At 38.1% G+C, this 12,653-nt stretch overlaps 1 protein-coding gene across 2 annotated transcripts; it reads right to left on the minus strand.

Annotated features, from left to right (window-relative positions):
• Nucleotides 1-349: 349 nt before the first annotated feature.
• On the minus strand, nucleotides 350-7,083 carry LOC103708215 (protein IQ-DOMAIN 32-like). Of its 2 annotated transcripts, none has more exons than XM_008793036.5 (6): nucleotides 6,857-7,083; nucleotides 5,360-5,698; nucleotides 5,094-5,273; nucleotides 4,366-4,446; nucleotides 2,533-4,237; nucleotides 350-721 (listed from the first exon to the last, which is right to left on the minus strand). In XM_008793036.5, exons 1-6 carry the CDS (start codon nucleotides 6,944-6,946, stop codon nucleotides 702-704), a joined length of 2,415 nt encoding a protein of 804 aa, XP_008791258.4. In that variant the 5' UTR covers nucleotides 6,947-7,083; the 3' UTR covers nucleotides 350-701. The 2 variants fall into 2 exon arrangements, with proteins under 2 accessions (XP_008791258.4, XP_038970706.3); XM_039114778.3 differs by having other exon boundaries at nucleotides 6,020-7,076.
• Between the last annotated feature and the right edge of the window lie 5,570 nt (nucleotides 7,084-12,653).

Raw genomic sequence — 12,653 nt, forward strand, 5'->3', positions numbered from 1 at the left:
AAGGAGCAAGAAATTCGATTCTGTAGCCAAACACTGGCTATAACCTATGGTTTTCAGACATGGATCTTCCATTGCCCCTGCATGATGTCTCGCATGCAGATGAGGATGCTGGTCCACCCTGGAAGGAGTCTGAATCTAGTTTGTGGTTCACCGGGTCACAAATGTGTTTCAGAAACATGTTAAACCATCCTATCATCAACCTTGGGTATAGGTTCAAGAAAAAGAGAAAAAATGAACATATAGCAAAACCCTGGTTGATTTGCACCCTGCGACACAGTCTTCGGCCTCGAGAAGATGATTTTGTGTTAGCCTTGGTGTCTCATTACAAGCCCATCTGATCAGATGATAGTAATGTAGAAGGCAGTCTCGGTTTATTGCAATCAAAACTCAAAAACTTTTGGTGCAAATAAACACATCAGGCTTGTTCTATGAAAGCACAAAACAACCTTCTGGACTCCAGTCATATATCACACACATAAAAAGCCGACATAACAAACTATGGGCCGAAGCTTACATCAAACAGTAGCATACATCATGTTATCTTGATCTGCTTCTTGCCCATTTGTTGCACCATATGCCAATAACAAAAGCGCAGGATGTATTAAAATCACTACTGAAGTAGCTAATTTCGATGGACCTCGAAATCCATACCATTTTTTTTAGGATGAGTACAGATCATGTTGCTCGGAAGGCTTTTAAGATCATCTTTGCCATCTCCTCTCTGAAAACAGACATTTTCAAGATGTGTGAACGACATCAATAAACTAGAACAAAGAGGAAGCTATTATTAATCAGCTAGATAGCAAAATTATAGCTTAAGAACATGTTCACTCAGCAATGTCCACAATCCTGATAAACAAATTGGATGAATTTGAACTCATACATACCATATCAAAGGGAGGTTTTAAAATTTCAAAAAACAGTTAATTTTTCATTTTTATATATTAAATATAATTTAGCTTTTATTATTGTCTTGTAAAGATTCAATTAAGTGCATATTGAAAATCCCACACCCTATTTCATACATGTTTCGTCTCTCTAACATCCACTGCACGTATTCTCTATTCCTTTCCCATATCCCAATCTGAATATCACCGCATCAGCTAAAATTAACCTCCCAAGACCTAACCAACCTCGTCCAACCCCAAAATCGACTCCCACCCGTCCCCGCCCTTCCTTCGCTACAAAAAGAAGAAAAAAGAAAAGGAGAAAGGAAAACATGTTACTCTCCATCTCCATGTTTTCAGTTTTCTTAATTTTCTTAGTTTTTTTATATTGCTTTACTTTATATGTTCTGATTATTTGTATTCTGCTATATTTTCTGTATTTATGGTACTTCAGTTATCTTTTATTTAACTTATTTTTGCTTCCTAGGCTGCACTTTTTGTTTCTTTTTCACTTTTTTTGTATTTAATGTTTAATTGTTTCTCATGTTTTCTCTTTCACATTATTTTTTCAACTAGTGTTATTAATCTTCTATTCTAGACGTTCATCTTTGATTTTTTTTCTATTATAATTTACATTTGTTAGATTTTGTCCATATTATATTTATTTATTATTTTATTATTTTGTTTTATTAGAATACTCAGGCTGTAAAAAAAAAATTCATTTTTATATTAGGTATATTATATGATTGACCATAATTAGATAGCTAAATTTAAAAAGACATAATTAATATCCATATTATATTTACTGTTTGTTTTCTCAAATGTGTAACAGGCGACTGTTCGCCAGCCCACAGACAGCACATGTTTTCTAGTTCTGAAAGAGTATATGTTTAGAAAATTCTTATACCGTAATCACAGAATAGAAGGAAGCTCAATCCACGTAGGGTGAATTTCTATATTACAAATTTCTATAGAACTACAATTTTGGATGATCAAATTATTTAAATTTACTAATTAAAGCAACAACTGTCATTTGTCATGCTAGTGCCATAAACTGAAACAAGTTCTGCAAAGTTGTAACACCTTACGAGCTAAAGTTGGCTTTGACAATGCCATTTCTATTGTGAGCAAACTCGAGTAGTAGGACAATAATAAGACAACTATTTGACTTCAACCTAGTGCTCCGAGCATGGTGTGACCACAAATGTTATAAAAAAAATAATATGGTGTTTTATGATCACAAATTAAAGTCCAAAGTTATATATTTTGTAACTTAGTATCCCAATCTATGCCTACTCAGGGAACTTATGACCAAATCCAATGACAGTTTATCCACAGATAATTGGATCACAGTATATGACAAAGATCTATTTTGGCTAGAAGAATGTAGTACTGCAAGCAGACCATAATGCCAAAACAAAATACAAGATTTGAGATTCTTAATATTTAAGTGCTAGGTCAATCAGCAACCACAATGACTGAAAGATGTTTACCGATTAGAATGATCCCATCAAACACTTAAATAGGAAGCATTATACTAGATGGCACGGTGCATTAGATAAATCTGAATTAGTTGGATGAGCAAACTAAAGAAATCTAGTATCTGCAGCCCATGATAGTAGAATACGAAAGACTGACAAGCTACCTGCAGAATTATGAGGAGAATGACTGGCATTGCCCTTTGAGTTCTGTTGTGCTTGGGATGTCGATCTCTGCATGCGTGGGGATGAACCCTGTTTGCCATTTGCTATAGGTAAGGAATGTCTTTTCTTCACATGGTTATCATGCACTTCAGGGCTTAATTTTGGAGAAATATTGGCATGGGCCTTGGCCCTTGCAGATTCAGTGGCTTGCATGTAACTTGGAAGGGAATTGCTACTGCTGATCCTAGGTTCATGATCAACATGATCTAGTTTAGCCATCCCGAATGAGTTACGCCTTTTCGCATTCTTTGAATCCCTTCGCAATTGCTCAGTACTGGTCCTTCCACCTGAATCATTGTTTAGATTAGATGGTGACTTCTTGACTACCAATTGAGACCTTTGATTTTGAACAGGCACATTATTTTCTTTTTTGGTCTTTTTGGCATTCACAGATATCTGACTTGATGGTGTTCCCTGTGACTCAGGGACCATTGTACGGCTTTTGGGGGTTCCTTCTGGTGATGACTGAGTGGAACTTTCCAGTTGAATCGGCATATCTGATGTGGTTGGCTCAGCTGGCTGTTGTTCCACCTGCACTACATTACTGGCAGCAGGTGACTTGAGTAAATTTCCATCACTTTCCACAGATCTTTGCGACTGAAGGGCCTCCTTATCAAAGGACAAGTTCTTTTCTTCAATATTCATTTTAACAAGATTATGATCAGTATCAGCATCGCCATTGACATCATAGTGGCCCTTCTCCAAAGCTCCAATTTCTAGGACAATTTCCCCACCTTCAGTTTCAGATCTGTCCGGTGAATCAAGTGTGGAGGAGATAGAAATTTCAGTGCCGCATTCTGAAGCAGCATTTTGAACTCTTGGATCATGAGATACTGAGTTCTCCGTTAAGCTTATGTCCTTACTCTCCTTTGAAGCATCTACTTGAAAATAAAAGCTATTTAATTTCAACTTGGCTGCAGCATCTTGACAAGCAGAATTACTAGACCTGCTAATAGAAGAGCTCGAGCTCAGCGCTTCAAATTTTGACTGTGCAGCAGCAAATGCTGGATTGCATGGTTTTCTCAACCCTTGTACAAGTTTCTTTCCTTCAGCTACTGGTTCAAAAAATGCACTTTTAGAAGTATTCTTCAAGCTGTTGCAGTCAAAATCATGCTTCTCAGAAGCATTATCAAGAACTATCTTTGCAGCTGGATTTGATTCCAAATGATTTTGACTTGATAGAGAATCAATAATTGTTTCATTAACATTCTCAATCTTTGTACAATTCTCTTGTGTGATACCCAAAGTCTCATTCTTGAACTGAGTTTTATCCTGGTCATCTTTCACTAATGAACTTAAGCAATTATCTGGAACAGATATTGGAGCCTCGAACTTCAAGGTACCAGAACTTTTAGTTGACACATCCGCTTCACCACTAGCTGGTACTCTTATTTCATCGGAAGCTATCTCTGCATCAGATGGCATAGAGACTGCAGGTGGAACCTCTTTTCTTGCTTCATAATCAACCAACTCAGTGTTTCCTTCTTGGCTCATATGACCCTGAATAAGTTTTGGCTCCAGTTGCTGTCCTATATCTGATGAAGTCACAGCCATCCACCTCTCCAACCATTTCCATGCTGAATCATCAGATTTTGAAGTATCGCATTTTATTTGAATGGGTTTTTCCCGTGTCTTAGCCTCCAAAAGCTTGTACAAATTGAAACATGTAAATTAATTTGATGAAAAAGTAAATTAATTTTAAAGGAAATCAGATTAAGATAACGAACCACTGTTTACAACATACTAAACTTGTAAAAAAGATAGATAACTCATACCCGACAAGCAAATCGATTTGAAAGAAGTATCTTGGTTGAGGAATATGTTTTATTTGGCTTCATGCAAGAATTTCCCTTTTCCTGAACCCAAAAAAAGATCAAACTGATAAGAGATAAAACAAATATAATGTTTCGCAAGAAGAAGAGGAGACCACTTTTTATAGCATGTGACAACAACTACCAGACAATGTTCATAGATCAGTTGAATCATAAGTACAAATACTACTTTAAGAACCCCTCCACCTTCTTCCCAAAATGCAATCAAAAATTGATTCTCTAATGAACGTTGACTAAGCCAAATTTATTTATCACTACTTCCAGTAGACTGAGCTAAATGAACAAATATTGCAGCTTTAAAAGGCAACATAGCAAGAGAAAACATAAAAGTAACAAAAATATTCAAATCCCTATGGCACTCAACCACAAAACATTTGTTGATGCTGTGATGGTAGTGTACGAACAGAGTCAGCTGTCCTACAAGCAGCATCTTGCTAGATCAAGAGTTGCCTTCACTAAGATCTTTGATTGCCATTTAAGGCTAGAAGAAGCCACTCACAAATTCTTATAAAACAAATAATGGAATTCTTGTTGTTATTTAAAACATAATCATTAAAATCGGTGAAGTAAATTATTTTATGCAACTGCGAGTTTGTTTTTCTATAGGATGCAAATCAATATCGGTGAAGCAAAAAATCCATTACCAATAATCTTAACATCTGGACATGTACCTGGAGGTCAACCTCTTGTGCAGCTGACTTCTCAGCGCGACGAGCTCGCACATGCACCTGCAGTTTTACAATGGCTTGGACACAACGCAATGTTCCGATGGCCTGTCTCCTAACCAAATGTCCACGTACAGCTGCTTGCAACTTGACAACAGTCTTAAGTTTTTGGAATTCTCTCCTAGCCTGAACATATTCACAGGAAATCGGAGAAATATAATACAAACCCTTGGAAAATACAAAAAGTCGTTGCAACTGAGAAAAGAATATACCAAGTATCCCCGGGTAGCAGCCTGAATGACAATAGCAACAGATTCATCGAGGTTGATGTCACTGGCAGGGAAATTTTCATTTTTTGCCAGAGGATTAGCTACTTCAGAATCCATGCCAGCAGATGGCAATGGGAAAGTTTCGTTTATCCTTTGTTCTATGGTTTTTTTTTCTGGAATAGAAGAATAGATTGGAGAATCAAAAGTATTGGTCATGACTTCTGTGCTTTCCTTGTTATAGCTGATAGACACGGGTTCTGAGACCACACTGTTGCTTAGTACTCGGTGCCTGGCTGATCTCTTTCGGAAGCTCCATCGGCGTTTATCTGATGAAGCTTTGCTCTGAGAAAGAATGGATCAAAAGTCAGAGATCCTCTCATCATTAAACAATAGTAAGATAGTATGGGACAAGCATTGATGGAATCTGCCTATCTAAAGCATTATATGCTGCCAATGACAGAGGAAGAAATCCACATACGATGCTCGAGTTATATTATTTTGGTATCACATCATAATGTCTCTATGCCTCTGAGCATGACAAATTAAATTCATCAATTAGGCAAGTGTTAAGCAAGCGTTCAATTTAAGTAATGTTTGCAAGATATTCAAATAAGTTGTGTAAGCTAATAAGATAAAATAAATAATGGGATTGTGCTAGTCAACCTGCATTTTCCAACTTGTGCAAAATCCAAGCAAAGGCATTCTCGAACTCAGATCCATGGTGCTGGACAATTGCTCATGTCTTCTTTTTTCTCTCTCATGAGCATCTCTTAAATTGGTCCAGCCAGATCTAGTGGTGGGTGTCCTCAGAAAATCAAAGATTACAAAATACAGTTGTTGGCTAAATTAAAGTTTTGGATCAAATTAAGCATTACATCAAAATCAATTCTTTTCTCACGCATCTAATTTTGGACAATTCCACAGAGCCCTTGTTTTCTCACTTTCAGATCCAAGTGCGCAGAATATCCACTTAAGCATCACCAACATTTAATCATAGACAACATACACAAGTAACCATTTTCCCAAATCAGTGCGTTCCAGCAACCCAATCGATTCCCAATCTTCCTCCTAAAAGGGCACTACTTCCAGTAGAAAGGAAAATCAACGGACACAAACAAACATTGTGCTTCAGTGCAGCTAAGCAGCAACTCCCGATACAACACAGACACCCACCAAAAGTAAAAAGGAGGGGGAAAAGGACAAAAATGGCATTTTTATGAGACCTCTGCACTTTTTTAAGCACCCACATTCATGGATCTAGCAACAATCCGAACCAAATCCCAAGCCAGAAAAGATCAAAATTTCACCCAAATTCCACCACAAGCCCCCTCCAGTCACAACTCAACCACAACCTAATCCAACGTCCGACCCTCACAAACTGATCAGAACCTCCACCAAGCTCCTCCAATTTCCCAACTAAATCATCAAAGAACAAGCTTCAACGCTCCAACCAAACGGAAAAGCACAGCAAAACAAGAAGCGACAAAGAGATCCAAATACCTCAGCCATCGAAACATCATCGTCGTCATTCGCATCGGCACTGCCATTGCAGGCAATGATCTTCAAGCAGGAGCCCTTCGATCTCCCCATCACCTCCTCGTCCGATTTTTTCTCGAATTTTTCTCCTTTTTCTCTAAGTTCGAGAGAGAGTAGGGGTGGTCTTCTCGGTTTCGCAGTAGCTGTTCAGCAGGTAGCAAACCGCTGCATACTTACTTTTTCTAGGGGACTCGGAATTGTCGGCTTTCTTTTTTTTAAAAAAAAAGTGGTTCATTAAATCGGGTTTAATTCGGCGGCTGACGTCCACCATTAATTCGCACGCTCACTCCCAACTGCTCGGCGTCGGCTCCTTGGCTTTGAACATGCCGATAAGGGAAAGAAACGCCTCTCTTCCGTAACTCCGTTCCGATTCGGTCAATGAGCGAAACTAAGGGGGTAGAGAATTTGAATAGATGGTCTATGTGTATAATGGATAATAATAATCATCTACAGAATAACTGTCATATTATTATTATTTTTATAAATTAATAGCAGAAATTCAACTTCAAACTATGACCATATAATCCAGTGGTATGAATCAGAATGCACAAAGTGTTAAATACCATTATTCTAATCACCGATGATTTGGTGTCCAAATTAATTTCTCAAATTACAAATCGACAGCGCCAACGAATAATCTTCATTGGCAGAGCTATATTATAGTCGTAATGAGAATAGATAAATATAAAACAAAATTTTCATAATTTATCCGATCATATTTTCTAAATTTCATAATATAGTATTTAAAATAATTACTATCGTAACACTAACTAGTTGACCATTTTTTTTTACTTTTCATGCATTCAACTAAAAAGTCTTTTAAGTTTGAAATTGTTTTATTCTAACCGAACAATAGTAATTATTTTATATGTCACTATTTCTAAATCATGGTCCATGATTTCTATTTTTGATAGTCATAGCAATTATTAATTATAATCATTACTACTTTAATTAAAAATTAATAAAATTTTTTATTTTTAAAACATATATATCATAGGCTAAGTGATGGCGCTCAACAACCATATCATTCTACTCGGTAATCTTTGATTTTAGGCTTCCGACGACACATTTCTAAAAATTTGAACTGGCGATTATAGTCTAATAAAATTTCTCTCCAAAAATGATTATATTAATATTATTGAAACTTATCAATTTTGAAATATCATAAAAGGTCCCCAGTATCAGGGCCGTTGATCGCGAATCTCGAGACCGCCGGCGGGTGGGATCGCCTTGCGTTACAAATGGCACCGGAGAATGCGCGAGAATATCGCGACACGATTACGTGGGTCCCACTTTTATCGTGTGACGCAGGCGCGAGCTGGAGAAGGAGCACTGGGATCTCCCGGCACAATGTTCCGCAGGAACAACTTTGGCGCATCTCCAATTTGCGAGCCGATGGAGTGGGCCGGCGCGCGGCTCGGACGGCCCAACTTCGACGGACGCGGCGTTTCCTGCGGAACATCTGAAACGACCCCATGATAGGCGCACACGGTGGGGCCGACGAGGCCACGAGGGCTGTCGAGGGCATGACGTGGGCCGCGGTCTTTGCTATTGACACGTGCAAGGAGAGTGCTGATGGAAGCCTGCGATCCCATGATACTGACCGTTGGATGTGAAAGGGGAATAATAATTAATATGAAACTGTCATGTCATTTTTTTTGTTTAAGTCCCAGTTTAGGAAAGGAGGGCTTTTTTTTATATAAACAAAAAGCAGGGCTATTTCACTATTGTTGTTTTTCTTGATAAAGGCCTTATAATTGAAGCATAGATTAAGGTTTGGAAGCTAGAGTGGTTTGTCTTTAATGAGAAGATTATTATTGAGAAGATGTTTGGGAGAGTCTTTGTCATAAAGTTGGGGACAAAGACAGCCTACTCCATGTTGCTTGTGAAGAAAAAAAGAGAGAAGTTTGGGTCAATGGCATCCCCAGTGGGGGACCAAATAACACAGTATATGGCACAGTATATGAGAGTTATTCATGGACTCCATGTGTAAAACTAGACAGCAAGGGGTCCCCTCTTGGGAGTCAAGTTTGGTAGCCTATATTATGCCATATGAACATTATTGGATTTTTTGGTTATACAGCTTTTGTGCTGACAATGTAGCAGCTTAGATGGAAAATTTCTGAAGATCATGTGTGTGTGGCTGCAAAAAAGAGCCACAGATTCCCAGGTATAACGGATTGGTGATTACATTGCATGAAATTTTCCTACTGCAAGAAGTTGATGCTACAATAGTTTTCGAGGGATGTCGTAAGTCGAATGTAAGGAGAATCTTAAAACACTGTATTCTTGGATTCTCAAAAACTAGTGAGAGCCACTAAAATGTGGAAGTTTAACAGGAAGTCATGATACATAATGTAAATTTTGAGCTTGTAGAGCTATTAAACTTTTGCATGTATCGAGCAAGAAATAGAAGTTTTATCTGTTTTATGGGAAATGTGATTGTTTGAGGGTGGATTAATGCTCATTTTCATCTTTGTTGCTTCAGGTTGAACCCGACGTCGGGGCGAGGATCTGAGCACGACCCCAATTTACCGGTACTGCCTAGCTTGGGTGCATCACCAACCTACACAGTCGAAGCAGCGGACCATGGAGCCCTCCAGCAACCTCACCAGCTTGTCGCCTCGGTCAAAACAATTTCCAGCAGCAACAGCTCTGAACCCTTATTATTTCTATAACATTTCCAGTTTGAGTATGTTTCTAGCTCGACTTAGATTACATTCAGCATACTCTTGCAAGTTTAGATGCATAACCATTTATATCAAATGATCAATCAGATCGGGCCCTCTATCAATTTCAAATTCAGTGTGCTATAGTTAGATCTTCTGATTATATTTGTCGGCTCTATGCAAGTCTATCTAAACCTAGCCAAGTCATGAAGCTTGGCCTCTCAATCCCACTTTCGGATGCGAATTAGGTCAACGTGCTCAAATCACAGCATGCCATGTATGATATGGAGGTCTCATCTGTTTTTTATTCTCTTTTCCCCCTATTTTTCTAATAAAAATCTGAATTATCTATTCAATATGCTCAGCAATGTGAGGCAAAGACTAGTATATAGCATCATATTGCAGTTTTCACACAGAAGTTTCTTGTTCTTCCAGGTTCTGGATGCATGCAGAAGTGATCCATGAGCAGATCTGGGCATCAAGGACACAGCTTTCATTCCTAGTAGTAACTTGTAGCCCAGTCAAATCATATGAACTTTGAACCATAACTTGGGTCTGTCAACCTAGAATTTCTTAACTGGAAATAATCCACAATGTGGAATTATCTATTCTTTTTCTTTTTGGAGACGGTCCAGTTTCATGACTCCATGTCTAATTGCCAACAACAAAGTGAATTGGAACTTGCAAGGCCACACATAACTGTCAGTATCTGTTAATCTTTCCTATTCATTTTTGTTTGTAACTTAACTTTCTGGCAACTGTTTCACAAATTTTTAAAGTTAGAGCTTATTTTAAGTCAAAATTTAGAACTAATACAATGATCTCTGGTTAGCAGAGCACCTTGCCTATCAGTGTTGAAAACAAATGCTTACCTACTTTTAGGAGACCCAAAACAAGATAAGAACTGCAGCCTAAATTCCATGCCTTACCTACTAGGAATTGAAACCTCTTCTATAAACAACTCAAGGCTGAAAGGAAAATGGTGGAACATAAACTTTAGATGGTCATGATGATGATTTATCACTCCCCGGCAGTTCTAACATCCGATGAGCAAAGAGATCACAGGAGCCCACACATCACATGGAGACAGTGTTTTGGTGATTGGTGATGTGCTCTTTGTCAAAAAGCAAAAGCTCCCACTGAGCCAAATGCCTTTCTCTGCATAATTGATAAAAGAAGCCTCTGTTTTCTCTGAACGTAGAACCTCTTTGATTCCCAGTGCATCGATGCTTAGAAGGCTTTGCTTCACATTCTAGCTGGTCATTATTTCTGAAAAATTTGGAAAGCAATGTCATTAGATGGGACTTAACTCAATCATAGATTCTAGTTTGTTTAACGCATTTAGTAGTGTTATCTCTGTGTCTGTATTCTCTGACACCAGCCATAATCTTAATGTTATATTAGATAGACAAATTATTTAAAATGGCTGATGGTGATCTTAGCCCTTTATTCTCATGCCTCCAGAATTTATCATGACCTTTTTTAATCCAAAGAAACATTGTACATTATTTCTGAGGATTTTCCTGATCAAAATGAGAACCGCATAATTCTTACTACATACCTCTGAGCTTATTTGTTCCCATTCATGATCCTTTGTAGTCAGACTGCCATATCTTTGCTTCTAGTCCACTTTCCTACTGCATCAAGATGGATTTCATGAGAAGCCATCTCCCATAGCACGAGCACGCGGCTCTGTTGCTGCCATTTCCATGAGTAGCACTCGTCTTCCTGCTTGCCTGAATGGCAGTCATCATCGGATTTCCGGCACAAGTATAGGTACTGATCTATCCAAATAAGTTCCTGATCCTCCACCCGGACCACCCACCCACTATCAGGACCCATCATTTTTCCAGGAAGCTCTTGAGAGTGATCATGGCATAACATTTGCAGCGGCAATTGTGAGGATCCGTGCGGACGTATGTTTAGTCCCACATCGGTTATTCACCAGAAAGATCTTAGATACTTATACGGGATTAAATAATCTAAAAATTATCTTTAGCCTTTTTGGGTGAAGTTCTAGGTTATTACAAATAATATCAAAGCAGCACATGCTCATTGAGGCTGACAACGGACTGAATGGATTTGGACTCTTAGTCTGACAAGAACGTCAGGGCTTAAACGGAAGTAAGTAATTGAGGATCCGTACAATCATATGTTTAGTCTCACGTCGGTTATTTGTCTTACAGTCATAGCTTCATTAAAATGTACCAACTTCTCAACAATTGGCTAGTTTCATCTGAAGTGCATAGGGGAGTCTTCTTTCTTCCTTCTTCTCTCACTTCATCCAGGTTCCTGTGGGCTATTACATACTATACAGATATGTATGTATATCAGGACTCAGACCCATAAATAAATGGCTATTCTATCTGATGAGCTATGCTGAAGATATGGAGTATTGCGCCAATTAATGTAACTTGAACTAGTCATTAACCAATGTAACCTTGGAACAGTAATTTTTGTTATTGTCCCTTTCCAATAGTTATATGACTGATCCAAGTGCCTGGAGACAATGCAGTGCATTTAACCAAGTCAATTATTGAGTTGGAATGCAAAATAAAAGAGCTCTCAATCCAATCTACCAGTTTCATGAGTGAAAAGGTGGAGAACCATCCATTCACCATTTACAAAATGAAAAGAAGAGGAAGTCAAGTCGCAGGGCATATTGCAGGCATTATGAGGTTGTTAGGAAGTAATACACGTGAACATTTGAACATAGAATGGCGTATGTTGGAGAAGTTTGGAAATAGGAATGCAAACCATGTGGAATATTGAACATAGAATGGCTAGTTGACTGCTATGAAATTCATAGGAATTCGATGTAGTATAGAATATACAAACAAGAAGCAATTTCAGCGGGACAAGGAAAAAACTGGAATCGGTAAATAATACTACTCAGATACCTCCTTATACAATGAGTGATGCCGAAAATACTCCAGGTAAACCTATCGTGCATGAAGTGAAAATAAATAAGTCAAAATGCTTCATAACCTTACTGGATTGTTCAGAAAGAAAAACGGTTAGAAGATTTTTTTTGTTAAAATTTCTTTGGTTCACGGGCAAAATTTATAATATTTTTTCTAAAAAGCTTAAGC

The sequence above is a fragment of the Phoenix dactylifera genome, chromosome 16 (assembly GCF_051530095.1).
Source record: "Phoenix dactylifera cultivar Ajwa chromosome 16, Ajwa_hap1_PhDact_Kaust_v1.1, whole genome shotgun sequence".
Lineage (NCBI taxonomy): Eukaryota > Viridiplantae > Streptophyta > Magnoliopsida > Arecales > Arecaceae > Phoenix > Phoenix dactylifera.